Genomic DNA, 18,041 nt, shown 5'->3' on the forward strand with positions numbered 1-18,041 from the left:
GGGCTTCCTTCTTAACCAGGCCCTGGTCTATACTTTACAATCTCGATCGACCTATCTGCATCGCTCAGGGGTGTAAAAAATGCAAACCCCTCGTGTGGATATTTGCTACCGTGGCTCAGGAGGGGTGCGGATTATTTACATTGACTGAAAAAACCCCTTCCATCAATATAGGAAATATCTACACTCCAGGTGCTACAGCAATATATCTGCAGCTGTTCCCTGGAGTGAAGACGTGCCCCGGGACCACTGCCGTAGAGTATCCTTAGGTTTCCTTAGGGATTCGATTTTTCCTGGTAAATGTCGATAAATATCGATTTCGCCGCACACCCCCAAACTGACACATAATATCAAAATCTACAGACAGGCACAGGAAGAGAAACACTGTTTGAGAATTTAGAGTCCAAATCCCGCCAAGTCTGCCCTAGGCTTGTTACAAAAGGACCGGCCAGGGTCCTGAACAGTAAAGCCAGGGCGGATTTGTCCCTTTAGGGGTAGTTGCTGGGTGTGTTTTGAGGTGTGATGCTGACCGTCTGTGTTTGAGCGGTTTCCAAAGCTGTCACGTTTGGAGCCGTTCACTAATTGTCCGAGCCCCTCCGTAATTTCCCACGACTATGAAAATTTAAATCAATAAAAATAGAAAAAAATGCTTGAAAATAAACACCTAGATTAGCCATCGAAATTCTGCCCACCTTGCATATTTTCTAGGAATAGGGTGACCAGAGGTCCCGATTTTATAGGGACAGTCCTGATTTTCGGGGCTTTGTCTTATACAGGCTCCTATTACCCCCCAGCCCCGTCCCAATTTTTCAAACTTGCCCTCTGGTCACCGTATCTAGGAAAAAGCCGCAGCACGGCCACACCCCGGGGCGTTATTTTGGGCGCAAGGCTATTGTGATATGGTAGGGCAGTGTAGCTTTCGGGGCCTGTGCCTGGTTCGGAGGGGGTATCCCTCAGGGGGTTGATTCTCATGCAGGCAGGTTTCTTGCGCCTTCGTCTGCAGCCGCTGGTGCTGGGCTAGATGGAGCCTGGTTCTGATCCAGTCTGGTGATTGCTCTGTGTCTGTGCTGGCGAGGGTTACTTGGGGTGCGAAGAGGGGAAGAAAGAGTGCTGGGACTGGGAGATAAATCTCCGTGCCCAGCTACCGTCCCCTAAGCCAAGGCGAATGGTGAATGAGCTCCCCGAAACCCCATCCCTTGTCTGGGAATGTGGAGCCCTGCTCTGGGCTGCGCATGTGAACGCGGCAGCCTTTCCCCCTGGAGCCAGGGGAGGCTGGCTGACAGCGGATGAGTGGAGGTGGGAAGGCGTGTGCTACATAAGGAGTGCCCGGGCCCCTTTGCACCAGTGTGTGAGAGACAGCCAGGCCCAGAGGAGTGGCTCAGCCGCTCTGCCTGTGTTAGGAGTTTCTGTCCTGCAGGGGGACGACAGGGCTTTTGCTGGCGAGCCCAGACTGCTGCTGTGTGGGGACAGGCAAGTTGCAGGTAAAATCCTCTTCTTTCCTGGCAGGGAGCTGGGCTCTAGTGGGCTTTGCCTCCTCCCTGTGGGTTTTGCTGGAGCCGTGGGCAGCTGATTTCTGCATGGAGCAGCCGGGAGGTTGAGGGGAGGGAAGGAATCAGCTTCATGGATTTCTCACTGCTTTAGGGGAACAGGATGAGAGACGATTTTGTTTCTTGAAGATCTGGATTCAGCTTTTGATTTAGGTTTGGAGCTGGTTGCAGTCCAGGAGGATCAGCTGCCAGCCGGTCCCAGCCCAGAGGGGCTGGCTCAGCTGGGGTGAACTTTGGAAGGCTTTGCAAATATTTCATACGTTCCTGGGTAGATGCACTATTGATGGGGGCTGTGTGTCGTGGGAAGATTGCGGGGGGGCTTTTACTGGGAGGGACTGGGGCAGCTCCTAGACTCCTTATCCCTAGTAAAAAGAAAAGGAGGACTTGTGGCACCTTAGAGACTAACCAATTTATTTGAGTATAAGCTTTCGTGAGCTACAGCTCACTTCATCGGATGCATAAAGTGGAAAATACAGTGAGGAGATTTATATACACACAGACCATGAAAAAATGAGTGTTTATCTAACACAGCTGCTACTCTGAAACTTATCCCTAGTGTGTTTAATAGAGGTGTAGCTGGGAGGAAAGAACACAGCCCTGAACAGCCCGCTGCTAAGCTCTGAAGGCAGGGTGTGTTTGGGCTGGGGCTGGAAAGCAGAATTCCACTAGCCTTTCCTTGCTGCGCTGCTGGGGGAAGCTGATTTCCCCCTTTTGCAGGCTTCCTTCCCCACCAGGGGATACGCACCACACTTTACAGACCGGGGGCAAGGTCTACCCTCATGTTACACCCCCTACTTGACTTCAGCAGGGTTGCAAGAATGGGAATGGGATCTGGATTTGGCCCCACATTTGCAGGGATGACTTCACCCAACACTGAAATGCAGCTTCCTCTGGGGTGGGACATAACTGCTGTTTTACAGTCACACAGCAATGCTGCCCAGGGAAGGCTTGCCCAGCAGTGAAATGCAGCCACCGCTGGTGTTTTACGGTTGCCCAGCAATGCTACTGTACGCAGGAGTTTAATTGCCACCGGCCACCAGATTCCAAGCACTTTCCTGAGCCCGCTTTAGCTTTGCTGTGCCGGGATTTATGCTCCATGCTGCTTGTTTCTGTGATGTCCCAGACCTAGGTCAGAGGGTTAAGCTAACGAAATGAAGGCAGCTTGCTTACCTTGCAGTAAGCAAAGGCACTGGCAAAGATAGACTGAAATTCCTTCCCTGCCTTTTGACCTCCATCCCCCTCCCCTTCCCTGCCTAATTTAGCTGCTGAGCCCTGAAAACTCATCACATTGTCTAAGTCCTAGATCACAGCACTGCATACATTCAGATGCACATTCAACCCCCCTATCAGGACGACTGGCCAGGGAGTTACAGGCAAGGCTGCTATAACCCAAGTGAATATGAAAAAGAGGGAAGGATTGAACGCAGGCTGGAGCCAGGAGCAGTGTGAGCAGGTACTGGACTAATTTCTCCTCCATAGCTCTGCTGCTGTCCCCTCAGTCCTGCCCTGAAATCCTCTGCTGTTCCCACAGCCCCCTGCTGCCCCAGCTCAGGCCTCCCCACCCACAGCTCAGCCAGTTCCCCCCAACCCTGCCCTGCGGTCTGGGATACTACGCTGGCCCTTGCAGATCAAAGAGACAGAGAGAGGGAAGCTAAGTTCTGACATGTCCCCGAACAATGCTGAGAGGAAGGCGAATAAAACCTCTGAGCAGGGATTGGCATGAGGGGAAGAGCTGCAGGGAACATCCCTGGGATGGTGCATTGCAGGGCAAAAAGCCACACACACTTCCCATTATTTGCACTCTGGGTGGGTGGGTGGATCCCGCTCTCGGGGCTGATCCACCCTCAAGTTGCCAGCGAAAGAACAAAATCGGTTTAATCCCCCGCTTTGGCGATACTGGTGCAAACGGGGGCTGGGTGCTCTGGTTTTGGATTAAAAGCATCATATTTTGAGTGAGTTGAAGGGTAAAATTTTCAAAAGTGCCCAAGTGACTTCGGAGCCTAAATCCGGTTGATCCTGCGTCATTTAGTTTTTAATGGTTTAAGCTTTAAGAAACAAAACAAAAAAGGCCTCAAGCTACAGCAAAACGGGACACTCTTAATTCCGAAACCAGCATGTTCCAGGCACAGCCTCCCACAGAAATAACGGACTCTGTTTTCGGTGTAGCCTAGCCCGCGATTGCAGAGATGTCGGTAGGCTACGGGCTTGTCTCCAGGGGTTGCTGCGCTGGTTTAACAAAAGGGGCGATTTAAAACTGGTTTAACTGACCTGGTGCATGAGTGTGTGGACAATGATTTCGGTTACAAACAGGCTTTTTGAGCTTGCGTTGATTAGACACAGAGTTAAGAAGTAGGAAGGTCCAGCGGTTAGGGCAAGAGGCTGCGATGTAAGAGACCTGGGTTTGAGTCCCTGCTCTGCCACATACCCTGTAGGTGTCCTTGGGAATATCACTTAGTCGCTTTGTGCCTCAGTTTCCCCATCTGGAGGATAATAGCACTGCCCTGCCTCACAGGGAGTTGGGATAAATCCATTAAAGATGGTGAGGAGTTCAGAGATGGGGGCCAGAGATGGACAGGAATAAGCTGCTCTTACACCAAATTCAGAGCATCCCCACAGGGGTTTGCACCCATTTAACTAAATCAGGGGCCAATTCTTATGTTGACACCTGGGTCTGTGCAGTTATACCTGGGGGCTGCAATGGTGCAGTGACACCCATGCAAAGCCCTAGTGTAGATGGGGTGCTGCCGCGTGGAAAGAGGCTTGCGCTGGGCACGTTGCAGCCTTTACCCCAGGGCAGCGGCTGGAGGCCTGAGTCTCTGTTGCTCAGCCCCTTGTGCTGTCACTTACAGCAGTGCGGAGTGAGTGTGACATGATGCCCCTCACGGGGGTGTCGATTCCCACCCACTCTGCACTGGTGGACGTGCCGCCGCTAGGCACCCTGTGTTGGAGGATCGGGCCCCGGGGTTATATTGGTGCAAAACGCCCCAGTGCCGGCAGGCCACCAGAGCAGAATGGGGGTCAATATGTGCAGTTCTGTCATGGCAGGGATCTGGCCCGCAGCCCCTTGCTGGATGGAGCGCTGGATGATTCCAGTGCGGGGGGGGGGGAGGGATTCCTGATGCAGGATTGGGCCCCTCCAGTCCCAGCCCCACACAAATGCCACACCGAGGGCCAGACTCCCCCCTGGCTTGCATCACTGGAGTCTGTGCAGTGGTGCAGGGCAAGGCGTTGGCGTGTCGGGCCTGATTCTGCTCTGAGTCTGTGTCGCTGCCGAGGAGCATGCGAGAAAGCCTTGGTCAGTGGACCGCAGGCCATAAGGGCAGCTGGCTGCACCGGCGTGTTCTTGCTTCCCCTCTCCAGTCTGAGGGGATTAAACAGGAACATGCTGCAGTACATTCCTGGCTGCTTCTTGCTGCCCGGGCTAGTCTGGGAGCGGCATTGCACTGCTGCTGACCTGGGTGGGCTGTGCCTGACCCTGCAGGCAAAACTGGTATCACCTCCTCGTAAGCCAGGCCCTGCGCAATCATGGGATTTAACGAAGAATAAAGAGCAGCTGCTTCTCCTGGTGGGGGAGCACTTAGGGGTCCCCTTTTCCAGTTTCTCTCTGCAACCAGCAGGGCTAGAAACTTACATCGTTTTCTAAACAGAAGTTGAGCATCTCAGGGAATCACCTGACTCCGGGAGCTGGGGCTTTAAGGAAAATAGCAAAGACCTCACCAACAGAACCATGACAGATGGCAACAGTAGCAGCCAAAGCCTGGTCTTATATTAAGTGTGCCCAGAGCTTGCAGCTGGCTTCCGCTGCCTGAGCTGCTGGGAGCATGGGTCCCAGTTTTATCGAGCTCCCTGCTAGCCTGGGCTTCGATCCTGCCTAACCTGCAGCCTGCTGCAGCCTTGATCCTACCTAACCCGTTGGGAGCCCTCACCTTGGTTATCTGACATGCAGGGAACCAAGGAAGTTTGTACCTTTAGCCTGGTAAAGATTTGGGAAGCAACAAACCTTTCTCCCCCCACCTTACAAACAACCAGCACCCCAGCTCCCCCCTTGTCCCAGCCAGGTGTGATGCTAGGTGACTGACAGCTGTCAATCTGCATGGGAAGGGAACACCCCCACTTGCATCTCCTTCTGGTCTCTTCAGTGCAGACCCTGAAAGGTATTTGAGCACTTAACTCCCAAATGGTGCCTAAATACCTTTGAGGCTCTGGGTGATAGCTCCCAAGCTCTGCATCAGTAGCTCTGATGAATCAGCCACCTTCCGTGGTGGCTTCCCTGGCAAGAAACTCAAAAGGGAAGAGAATCTGTCCTCACAGCACTTAGGACAGAGCCATTCGTTAAATCTCCCCGGCTCCTTCTGGGCGATACCCTTGCTTGTGAGTTTCCAGAGCAGAGTCTCTTTTGCTAGCTGGTCAGTGTTTCACGCTCTCCTGCACAGGGGTGCAGAGGATGCATGGTGTCTCCTGCAGAGCTGTGCATGCAAGTCTGGCGAGGTGATTATGGGGGCTCGTTCCTGGAGAGCTGAACAAGCTGGCGGCTTCCCCTGAAGGGTGGTTCGCTGCCTTAGCTCCCTTGTCCCGGTCCCCCCACCGCCCCGGCTCTTGCGTCCAGTGGGGCTTGCCTGGAGAGCCTCTGCTGGCCACCTGAGTGGCTGCCTGAAAGGAGAACGGCTCACAGAGCCTCATGGCCGTGCTGTGGCCCATGCCATGCTGAAGACCTGAAGCAAGCACCGGCGCGGGTGGCAGGCGGCGGTGCGGCCTGGCTGTCCTCCCAGCAGGGGGTGACGCAGGCAGAGCGAGGACTCGGGGCTGGGATCTTAGAGGCCAGTGGGTGGGGAAGGGGAACGTTTTGTGATGGGTGGGTTGGTCATAGGGGGCAGGTGGTGGATTATTTCTCCCCTGGAGGAGAACAAGGCATAGATCCCAGTTGCATCTTGTCCTCGGGCTGGGCAAAGCTGGGAAAGCTCCGTTTCAGGGTCTCCTGGCAGCCACCAATTCACCAGCCCCCCACAGCAAGTCCCACTTGCCAGTGTTCAGAAGCCCTGGTGCCAAGCACCTGCCACTGGCCTGGGGCCCAAGGTGAGATCATGGCGACGCTTGTGTCCCTCTGGATTCGTGTCCCCCTCTGAGCTCTGAGCCCAGCCCTAGGAACGAGGATGTGGGCCAGGAGCTGCCCATGTCCACTCCGGACCCTGCGTTCCTCACGTCCCGTCCTTCTCTCTCTCTGGCCCCTGCAGATCCGGGGACGTCGGCCCAGAGATGAGGCTGCTGTGGACTCTCCTGACCCTCTGGCTGTTGGCAGTAGAGGATCTCTCTGCCCACAGAGCACGGACCCGCAGAGAGCTGGCACCGGGCTTGCACGAGCAGGGGATCCGGGACGCCAGCGGCTCGTACTGTGAGAGGAATAATGCCTGCTGCGTGGGCAGGGACGACGCCTGCACCGTGCCCTACCTGGATACCATCTGCTACTGCGACCTCTTCTGCAACCGCACCATCTCCGACTGCTGCCCTGACTTCTGGGAGTACTGCCTGGGCATCCCGCCCCCCTTGGCCGTGCACAAAGGTAGATGGGGCAGAATCTCCTTCCTTAGAAGTTTTTAAGGTCAGGCTTGACAACGCCCTGGCTGGGATGATTTGATTGGGGATTGGTCCTGCTTTGAGCAGGGGGTTGGACTAGATGACCTCCTGAGGTCCCTTCCAACCCTGATATTCTATGATTCTATGATTCAGACCCCCTCCAGCAGCTCCCTCTGGCCTGGGGACCCAGGGCCTCTGGGTATCCACATGGGGTCAGCAGCAATGCAAGCACCATCCCTCGCATCCACACAGCTCCCGCCTGTCCTCCTACCCCGGAGCGACCCCCATAGCTCAGTCCCCAGGGCCTGTTTAGTGCTTGGCTTCTCCGCCGAGGCTGCCAATGACAGATCAATCCTTCTGGTGGAGTTTGTGTAGGTCAAATCTGTCCCCGAGGAACTAGGCTGGGACCCGCCCTTGCCACCCAGACATCTATCGAATGGGGATAATGTGTGGTCCCACCTGCTGCAGGATTTGAACCTGCAACCTCTGTGTTTCCCAACCCTCAGTGATCCCCTCTCCTCTCCTTTGGAGTCAATAGCAATTCCGCTCAACAGGGCCTCTGTCCAGCAGCCATCCCCCTGTTCCCATCCATAAGGGGACCACCCCAGGGTCAAACCCCCAGACATGGGGAGGCATCTCCCTGCGCCCCCTGCTGGTCTGCTCGGCATCAGGCTGCCTTTCGGACGTTGCCAGTCCCCGGTCTCTCCCGCCAGCACCCTTATCACAGATCCCACTTAAGATGTGATAATTTCCTTGGCAGCTGCGAGACCTCAGCTCGACAGCGGCTGGGAATGTGTGCGCTTCACAGCTGCCTTTCTCCGGCTCCGGGCTGCGGGGGGAGCTGCCAGCAGCTTTTCCTAGAGCTCTGCCCACCTCTTGAGCGAAGAGTCGTAACCCCAGAGCTGCCAGGCACTGGAAAACTCATGGGCCGGGAAGGGAGACCTCGGATCCTGCTCCTGGGCAAACCCAGTCCTGGAGTAAGAGGTGTAAATGCCACTGGAGACAAAGGAGGTTTGGTTTCCTAATGCCCCGTCTGACTTTGCCCCGGGGGTAACTGGGAGCAGAATTTGTCCCAGTACATTCCAGTTCCATTTCTAGGAACGTAGGGTCATAGCCTCAGCTGGTGTAAATCGGTGTAAATGCATTGGTGCCCTGGTGACTTCCACCAATGGAGAATCTGGCCACATTAGTTATTGACCTTTCCTTAGCACCCTTCGTCTGAAGGCCCCGCAGCGCCATACAGCCTATGGGCTGTATTCTGCGCTCTGTTACGCCACAGTAAATCCAGATAACGCCTTTGCCTTCAGTGGACTCACTCCAGAATGTCACCCGGTACACCTGGACACAGACTTTGACCCTACAGAGATAAATGGGTCCTTTTGCCCTGGCTGAAATGTGGCAGCTATCGCCTAGCAATGCTGCCCGGCCAGCTGGGATGGGGGAAGGAAGTGGACTATCTTGTCTGCTTTGACCATGCCAGGGGAATTCCAGGATAATGAGCCGGGCTGGAATCTGGCCAGTTCCGTGAGTTACATCCCTACGCTTGAAAACGGGACCTTTCTTTGTCTGGGGCTCAGGGCCTTGGGTTGATGCTGCTCTCACTGAGATCAGAACCTGATCAGTCGAGATCATGGTGCTCAGAGCCGTGTATGTTCCACTGTAATGTTAACCCTGCCGTACCTTGCTGGGGAGACAGGGCATCCGCTGAGCTGCATGTCCCTCCCTCTAATGCATGTCTTAAAACTCTTTCTAAGAAGCCATTGAGGAACCAGCTGGCGTATAAAGATGAATAAGGCGTTTGTAACTGGCGCCTTATCGGAAATGTTTCCAATCCACATGGGCGTGGGCGGCGAGTCTCTCGCATGATCTCACCCTGTGAACGCTGCTCTCTGGGAATGACGCCTGCCCTCCCTGCTGCAGGGTCCCACGGTTGTGGCCCAAACCACCCTGCGCTCTTTACTATGTCCCAATCAGGGGGCGGTGTGCACCCTTTTCGGAGCCGCGGAGGGGTTGGTCCGAGAGGGGGCTCTGCGGCGGCCACGCTGGGATATGAGGGTCCCCGGGTGACTGAGCTGTGGGGAGCCATGAGAAAAGCCTGGAGCATGTTTACATCAGAGGTTGCAGGGCATGCGTCACACCGTGGACACACTTAGCTTGTCCGGCACCAAACCCCAAACCGCACAAAGAGCCTCCTCTGCACCACGGCACATGCCCTGAGCCAATGAGTCAGAGGGTGGTAAGTCACCCCCCCATCCCCCCGTCTCTAATTGCACTTTGTCCAGCTGCCCTTGCATACCTATCAGCTAGGAGACAGCAAGGGGAGGAGTGAGGTAAAGGCCCTGCAGGGCCTACTGGCCCCCAGGGATAGTTGGAGGGACCTGGTTCCTCCTCCCATGAGACAGAATTAAACCCTGAGACGCAAGAGCTGTGCCCCCCAGTGCAGCTCAGGTAGGCCCGGAAAACCTGTCTGAGATTGGCTGTGATGCAGAGGGGTTCAGAATATTGCCAAGGCAAACCCAAAACCATTCTAAATGGGTGGGGGGGATTAGTTTGGAAGGGTGGTCCAGTGGTTCAGGCACTCACTTGGGAAACTTAGGAGCAATTACCTGCTCTGCCACAGAACTCCCTGTGTGACCCTGGGCGACTCACTTAGTCTCTCTGTGACCATGGCTCCTTATTCTGTGTGGGCTGGTGATGTGGCTTATGGTCCTGCTCCTGCTCCTTTGAAGTCAATGGAAAGATTCCCACTGACTGTATGGGGAGTTGGACCAGGCTTTGTGGTAGCAGTGATCTAACTAGTCTCATGTGTATCCCTGCACAACTGTTCCTCACCGTCGTCTGTTCTTTGCCTCTCTCCTGTCCAGGTTGTGATCGTGGTGAACACAAGTACCCAACCGGAGCCACCTACATGGAAAACTGCAACCTCTGGTGAGTGCTTTGGCTTCTGATCAGGGTTCTTGCTGCCACCAGGCTTTGCTAATTATTTCCTGAGCTGCTAATAAGCTGTTTGCCATCAGCTAAGTCAGATGACTCAGGTTTCTCTTTAAACCATTCAAAATGTATTTTTCCTTAGGGGAACCCCTTGCCCAACATTTTCTCCTCATCCCCTGACAGAGAGATCTCACAAGGCTGTGCTCAGCGGGAGGCCCATCGCTTGTAAAATTAGACTGCACACAGCATCAAAGAATGTGTTGTAGGGGCCAGCTGCGCTGGCAGGAGAGTGGGACCAGAGGCATGACCCGTCACAGATTCCAGCCTTCTCTGATGCCAATCCACGGGGGTTTGGCTGGCTTTGAGATTTGGGTGCCAGTCTCTTTGGGAACGGCCAGCTTTTCCCTGGGCCTGCAACGGAATTGCACAGGCTGCCCAGAATTTCCACGGCAGAGCCATAACGCAGCCGTGGGGTTTCTGGAAGCTGGGCCGGAATGCTTAATGACCCACAGCGAATCCTTTGACTTGCCCAGTGTTAAATTGGTGATGCAATCCCAGATTGGGTCTGTTTCGGGTTCATCGCTATTTCCTGCAGAGGTGTCACCAAGACCAAATTCTGCCCTGATAACCCCATGGTGGCTTGGAAATGTAGGTCTGGAAGGGACCCCTAGAGGTCATCTAGTCAAACCCCCCAGGCTGCAGCCCCAGCACAGACACTGGTTTGCCTCCCTTTACGAAAGCTGTCTACGGTTGCAGCATGAACGAACCTCCTTTCTCAGCGGCGTGCTGAGAGCTGATTCCAGCAGCCCAGCATTGAGTTGGGAGGATACCCAGTGTATGGCAATCACAGCAGAGCAGCTCTGGAAATGCCCCCCCCCGCCCCCATCCCTAATCTTTGGAACTCCCCTCCCACTAGTTGTAATTGTCTGTCTCAGGAGCCAACTCTCGCTGGTGTTTTATCGGCAGGAATGCGGGGGTGGGATGCACTCAGTGTTGAAGCAAACTCTTCCCTGACCAGTTCCCAAGCTCCTGGGGCCGCAGGGGTCAGACCCTGCCCCGGGTGGGGGCTTTAATAAGGGCTGAAGTTTCCCAAAATTAACCGGCCGCCTTTCCTGCAGAAGGGGAAGTGTCTTCCAGCAGGGCTGGGCCTTTGGGGGCTGAACGCTCCTCCTGCCAAAATATTCCCAGTCCTGACCCCACATAGGACTTAATAAGCAATTCCCCTTTCATCTCTTACTCCAGATGCGTCTGCATCTTGTGTGACCCCAGCTACTCCCACTCAGTTCTCTCTCCCCATGTCCTACTAGACCCCACAGGCAGATCCAGCCTTGCATTGGCCTAGAGTTAGAGGCCATTAGGTCTCTCTCCATCCATAAGGAGCCCCTTGCTGCTCCCCCTCCCAGCCCCCAACACGGCAGCATGCTAGGGCAGGTAGGAAGGGCCACTGGGGACCTGGTATGGTTGCTGTAAGGGGCTGCTCTAACTTACACCAGGGGCTGCTCCAGCCCCCAGAGCGGCCTAGAGTCTAGGAGGCAGAGGTGGTGTGAACGTCTGTGAAACCACTGTTTACTTCCAGCCACGGGATTGCTGGGCCCCCTGTGTGGGGCAGCCCAGGGTCTGGCCGATGGGCTGTCGATCCAGCACCTTTCGTCAGCCCTTACACACGACCCGCCCTGCCCGCCATGTATAACAGGGCCTGCTCTGCTCCTTGATTTAGTTCCTGAGAGAGATGCCGTGTCTACACCAGGGGCAGTTCCCCGTGCTAGGATCGACCTTGTGGATTGCAGCGGGGAGAGATCCGGGGTTAATAACAAGATGCTCCAGCAGCCAGGGCACCACCGTGTGTGCGGAGACCAAACAGCAAGGAGGGGGGGAGCAAAGGGCTTGGAAAGCATCTGGGAGGCCGTGGAATTTGAACTCTGGCTTTTTCCATTGCCTCACCGGCTCAAGGCAGCGGCGTGATCGCCAGGCAGAGGGGAGGGAAGAGCCCCCGGGTTATAACACACAGAAGGAGGTGGTGGAATCTCCTTCCTTAGAAGTTTTTAAAGCCTGGCTTGACCAAGCCCTGGCTGGGATGATTTAGTTGGGGATTGGTCCTGCTTTGAGCAGGGGGTTGGACTAGATACCTCCTGAGGTCCCTTCCAACCCTGATATTCTATGATTCTATGATTCTAAGGAACGTTGGGCCTGAGAGAGGAGCCTGGCCCCAGGGGAGGCTATCACGGTTGTCCCTGTTTCGGGTGAGCCCTTTCCCCACTGAACAGTGATGTGCTTCCTTCCCGGCTGGACTGTGGGCTCACCTAGAACCACGTGGACTGTTGGGATGTGGCTGGGGCGTTCGGCAGGACTGGGGGGTGGGGTGGGAAGGGTTAATTGGATGTGACTGCCCTGCTTTTCTATAGCCCCATCTGTGCAAGGATGTGAAATCACTTAATAAAAGGGTCACCAGTGAACCCCAGCGCTACCTCCATTTTAGATGGGAAACTGAGGCTCAGGGAGGGCAGGTTGCACAGCAAGTCAGTGTCAGAGCCAGGAATGGAACCCAGGAGTCCTGAGGCCCTGTCTGCTGCTTTCAGTGCTAGAGAGTGCGGGGGAGCAGCCAGTAGCGGATGCGCTGGGGTGGGGTGGAATTCAGGTAGCGCAGGACCAGGGGAGAGGAGTGGCCCGGGGCGTGGGCGTCACATCCAGCCCTGTGCCCCTGTCGCCCTGCACAGATGCTGATACCCTCCCGGCAGCCCTTCCAGGGGCAGAGATGCTTCTCAGGCCTTACAGCTCCGCTTCCTGGGGCCTCGGGGCAGGGAGGGGCGTCCCCCATGATCCCTGGGGAGGGATGGCCGCTTACTCTTCAATCTGCTGATGGTTGCCAGCAGGTTATAAACTCTCCCCTCCCTCCGCCTGGTTGCTGAGAGCTCCATGTGAGCCAGGGGGCAGGATGCAGGGGCCCACAGCTCTCCATTGGCCCTGGGCAGCTGGCAGGGGGCAGCAAGGAGCACTCTCCCCCCTCGCCCCCCTCCCCCCGACTTCCCTGGGCCGGCCTAAGGCCATCAGCTGGAATACAGAGGCCTGCATGTTTAGCACCCATCTGGTCCCAGAGCCTGTCCAGGCAGCTGGCGCAGGGCGCCCGGTGTGGGATGGAGGGAGGGGATCACTGTTTGGCCAGGGGAGGGGTGGGATGGGGTGGGAGGGAGCAGTCACCCCCTCCCCCAGCTCCTTTCTTGCCCAGGTGGTGGGGGGGATATCTCCTCCCCTCCACCCCGTCTGCGTTCCCACCCTCTCTCCTCTGTAGTGTGGCAGGGAGGGTGTTGCTATCCACCCCCCAGTGGAACACCTGCTTCCATCTGCCCACTGGCACCCGCCCAGTCTGGCCATGCAGACTCATGCACCCAGCGGTGGGAGCCTGGCAGCGGGGGTGCAGGGGCACCGGACATCCAGTGCCCCCCCAAAGAGGCAGTTGTCCCCTGCTGGGAGGCAGGCAGGGCGAGATCTCCCACTCAGCTTCCCAGGGAGGGAAGGGTTAAGGCTGGGCCCGGGTCTGTGATGCTCCCCGCTGGCTCAGTTCTGTCTATACTTGGAGAGCCCTGCCTGGCAGCTCCTTAGCCTTAAAAGGAAGCGCAGCCTCTCTGAGCTGGAAAAGGAGCAAAAACCAGCAGGGGTCTTGGAGAAAATACCAAGCATTGCTTGGAGCTTGGTTAATGCTGGAGACGGCTTGTGTGAGCTCCCCATGGGTGCCAGGGAACTGGAGGTGCTGGAATGGTGTCGCGGGGGAATGGGTTTCGTTTCTTGCCTATGGGAGCGAGGGGGCGAGGGGGCCCGCTTCATGCTCTCCGCCCCCCAGCACTCCACAGCTCTGCTGCTGCCCCCGGATCCTGAGGCTGCAGCCTCCCCACACAGCCCCGCGGATCCCCTGCCGCGTGGGGCACGGGGCACTTGCTGGTCTCAACTAGGGTCAGCGGTGGCTGCTCTCTAACTTGGAGCCTTGCAGGCAAATTTGAGGATTTCAGTGACTCAGCCGGAGGCTCTGGGCCTGTTGCAGGAGCCGGTGGGCAACTCGGTTCTGCAGCCCGCTCTGGGCAGGAGCTCAGAGATGGTCAGGATGGTTCCCTCTGGCCTTAAAGGCTCTGAGCAGGGCCTGCTCTTCCTTTCCTCCCCAGCTCTTCTAAGGCATCCCAGGCCCGGTCTCTGCAGAGACGTTAAGTCAGGGTAACTACGTCAGGGAGGGGTGTGAAACACCCTGTTGTGCCCAGCGAAGCCCCGGGGTAGATGCAGCTGGGGCGACGGAAGAATGGTGCCTTTGACGGGGGAGGCAGGAGTTCCTGCCGCCATGGAGGAACCCCGTCTGTCGCTGCCGTCTGTGCCGCGGAGATACAGCGGCATAGCTGCGGCCCCAGCGTTATTGCAGCGCCCGTAATGCGGACAAGGGCTGGCTAGGTTTCCCCGAAGCTTTAGTGCAGACTCTCTCGTGTTCCCCGGTTTTAACTCGGGCTGCTGAACTAATGGAAAGGCAGCGCTCGCTGCTCTGAACCTTCCCCCAGCCCCAGAGTATATTGATGTTTGCAAAAGCCTGGCTAACTTTCAGCCTCGTTAGTTTTCATCCCATGCTCCTTTGCCCTTCCAAGCCCCAGCAGTGACCAGCAGGGGAACGGGTCACAGTCTCATGCCAAGGACTGATTTCCAGGGCTTTCTGGCTCACTTTCGCAGACCCACGGGGCTCCAAAGGTGCAGGGAAGCGAGTTTAGTTGCTTCTCTGAAGGCAGCGTCCAACCCTTTAAGTGCTGGCTTGCAAACAGCACGGTGCGTAGGTAGATGGGCTGCTGCGGGGGCGGGGCGGGGGGGCTTGGGGGGGTTGTGGGAAGGCACAGGAGCGGAGGCCGACAGCTGAATTGCGGCTCTGGAGCAGCAATGGACGCAGCTACCCTCGAGATCCAGTATCGGCTGCCACCTGGGGTAGCTCCCCCAACTTGTGCCGTGGGCCACGCGTGGCTGAGGTGGCTTTGGGTGCAGCCGGGGAGCGAGCGAGAGGGAACGACTGGTCCCGGCCTCACACGACAGATCTCTAGCGCAGGCAGGCACGTAGCGGTCCCGTCCCGCGCCGATGGCAAGGCCTTGTCCCACGTTTCCCCAGCTGGACCCGCTTCCCTGGCTGACCCGTCTCTTATCTCCTCTTCCCAGCACCTGCAGCGGGAACGGGAAGTGGGACTGTGAGCAGCACCCCTGCCTCATCGATGGGGAGATGATTGACGCCATCAACAGAGGGAATTATGGGTAAGAGCCCTTTGCCGGGAGGACGGTTTGCCAGGGCCTTCGAAAGCCTGAAGGTTGGAGGTGTCGGCCTTCCGCTGCAGGGCCACGGGGCAGCCCGATGCTCTGAGAGACCCGCAAAATGCTGGGCTGGGTTCGCTGCGAGTGTTTGGGTCCTGGGAGCACTGAGAGCCCCCAGCTGAGATCACGGCCCCGTTGTGCTAGGTGCTGTACGGACACCCAGCGAGAGAGAGCGCCTGCCCTACAGAGTTTACGGGCCAGACAGGCAAGCCGGACGCAAGGCAGCGTTCAGTGCAGAGGGAGAAACGAGGTGCAGAGACCGCCAATGCTGGGCAAGCAAGGGTTAAAACTCTGTCCTGTGCCTCCAAGCCTGGTTTTAGCAAATGAGAAGTCCTGACAACTGTTCTGAGGACGTTTTCGATACCAGTGGCCCCCCAAAAGGCAGCACGGGCTTGTTGTTTTTTTTTGCCGGGGGGGGCGTGGGGAATGAAAAATTCCAACAGACGACCAATTTTGAATGAAAAATTTCAGTTTTGAAAAAAGGGCCGTTTCTGGTTACAGCCCCTGCGCCCCGCTTCCTTGGCGCATCACGGCCGGGGCGGGGGATGGAACCTCTCCTGAGACCTGTGAGCGTCCGGTAACCACCACGCTGCCGTTAAGATGCAGTTACACGCCCCGTAGCACCGAGAGAGCCCGGCTGGACTTGCGGTGAAGGCACTGGCCGGACTCCTGGGTTCCATACCGACCACTGCTGTAGACCACTAGTGTGACCTTGGGCAAGTCCCTTAGCCTCTCGGTGGCTCCATTCCCCATCTGTACGTTGGGGATAATAGCACCGCCCTCCCCTGCCTCCCCGGGGTGTTGAGAGAGTCAGTGTACTAAAATGCTGATGCCACCATAACGGGGCCCAGATAAGTGCCTAGGACGGTGTGCTAGGATCCCTCTCTGTGCCAGGGGCCAAACCAGAGCCCTGCGCTCGAGGTGAGTGTCTCTGGAATGGGCCACTGTGACGAAGTGGGACTGTTCTTAATGTTTCCTCTGAATAGTGTGGGGGTGCCTCAGTTTCCCCTATGAAGTTCTTAAGTATCTAGGTGGTGCGGTATGGGTGTATGATCATTGCAGAGCCCTAGAGGGCATGTGTGTGCAGGAGTCTGGACACAGAGAATGGCCGACACCCTGTTTCCTGGCAACTGATGGCCTGGGCCCTTCCCCCCTGCAAGGTGAGAGCTAAAGGGTTGGAGAACAAAGGAATCAGGTGACCTCCTGGCCTGGGAAAGGAACAAAGCCCAGAGGAGGAGGGGCTGGAGGGAGTTTCAGTTTGGGGCTGGCTGGGACATGGAGTGAAGGGCAGACATGGTTGTCTGGCTCACTGCCCCCCAAAATGGACCCAGCTGAGGGGTCCTGTTCTCTGCACCTGCAAGCTCTGTGTTAGACCATGTTCCTGTCGTCTAATAAACCTCTGTTTTACTGGCTCACTGAGAGTCCCGTCTGACTGCAAAGTTGGGGTGCAGGACCCTCTGGCTTCCCCAGGAGCCCCACCTGGGTGGACTCGCTGTGGGAAGCACACGGAGGGGCAGAGGATGCTGAATGCTCCGAGGTCAGACCCAGGAAGGTGGAAGCTGTGTGAGCTGTGTGTCCTGAAGACGGGCTGCTCACGGAAAGGCGACTGCCCCAGAGTCCTGACTGGCTTCATGGGGAGCAGTTCCAGAGCATCGCCCGGGCACTCCGTGACAACTGGTGGCAGCGGTGGGATCTAATGCACCTCGTGGATGGCGCTTCCTGCAGTAAGTGACTGGGGAGCAGTAAAACAAAGGGGGATTGATGGGGACTAGGCGTGCTGAAGATTCAGAGAGAGACGGTTTCAGGGGGCGGTTAACCCCTAGGATTGTGTGACCAGAGAAAAGGACTTTTGCAGTAACAGGGTCCCCCGGGGGACTGCAGCGAGCGGTCCCAGGGGCGGAGGAGTCTGCAGCTCGACCCTGGCAAAGAGGTGGTGACCTCGAGAAGGGCTGGCACACTAGGGGTTCTCCCTGGAAACCGTGGGGAGCTGAGAGCACACAGGCCTGTGAGTCCACAACAACTTGGGAAGAGTGGAGTGATGGCCTGTCACCGTCTCCTTAAGAAGGACATTGTAACCCTGTGCAGAAAGAGAGGGTTGAGCATTGGAAAGTTCACCAAAGCACAGTTAATCGTGCAGCTGGAGGAGGATGACCGCTCTAAGGAACAGATTCCTGACCCAAATGGGGCTATAGCAGGATCTGGGAGCAGCCGGAGTGGGAGCCAGGCACCCCCAAGACTCCTGTCCCCGACCAGACGAGGGTCTTCACGATCGGGTTCCCCATCGGGGGATCGGAGACGGATGGGATTGGAGCTGAGTCCGAGAGAGCAAGAGGACTGTGAGAGACAGCGAGAGCCCGAGAAAGAGCTGGAGAAGCAGCAGCAGCATGAACTGGCGGTGGGGGAGCGGAGAGGCCTAGGGGACCTCCCCGGGGTGAGTGGGGATAGACCCCGGGGGGCCAGTTCCACAGGGAACCTCGAGACTAAATTGCTGCCCCTGGTTAAGGGGGGGGGGGATGTGGATGTCCACCTCACTGCCTTTGAGCAGGCTGGAGATTTGAACCAGGGGGACCCTGCGGAAAAGCCCCGGTGTCTCGCTCCCTTGCTGGGTCCCAAGGCCATAGACTCTGTCGGCCAGATGGGTGGGGAGGTGGACAGGCTCCCACTCCTGGTCCCAAC

General features: G+C 56.8%; 1 protein-coding gene across 2 annotated transcripts in view; it reads left to right on the top strand.

Moving 5' to 3' along the window:
- The first annotated feature begins 1,346 nt into the window (after nt 1-1,346).
- The window catches only part of TINAGL1 (tubulointerstitial nephritis antigen like 1), a 34,607-nt gene continuing 17,912 nt past the window's right edge, over nt 1,347-18,041 (top strand). For both annotated transcript variants that reach the window (XM_074934604.1, XM_074934605.1), the window contains exons 1-4: nt 1,347-1,478; nt 6,776-7,101; nt 9,980-10,043; nt 15,216-15,308. In XM_074934604.1, the coding sequence (XP_074790705.1) occupies nt 6,798-7,101; nt 9,980-10,043; nt 15,216-15,308 (461 nt within the window). In that variant the 5' untranslated portion in view covers nt 1,347-1,478; nt 6,776-6,797. The remainder of the gene's footprint in view (nt 1,479-6,775; nt 7,102-9,979; nt 10,044-15,215; nt 15,309-18,041) is intronic.

The sequence above is a fragment of the Natator depressus genome, chromosome 19, assembly GCF_965152275.1.
Source record: "Natator depressus isolate rNatDep1 chromosome 19, rNatDep2.hap1, whole genome shotgun sequence".
Classification (NCBI taxonomy): Eukaryota; Metazoa; Chordata; order Testudines; family Cheloniidae; genus Natator; species Natator depressus.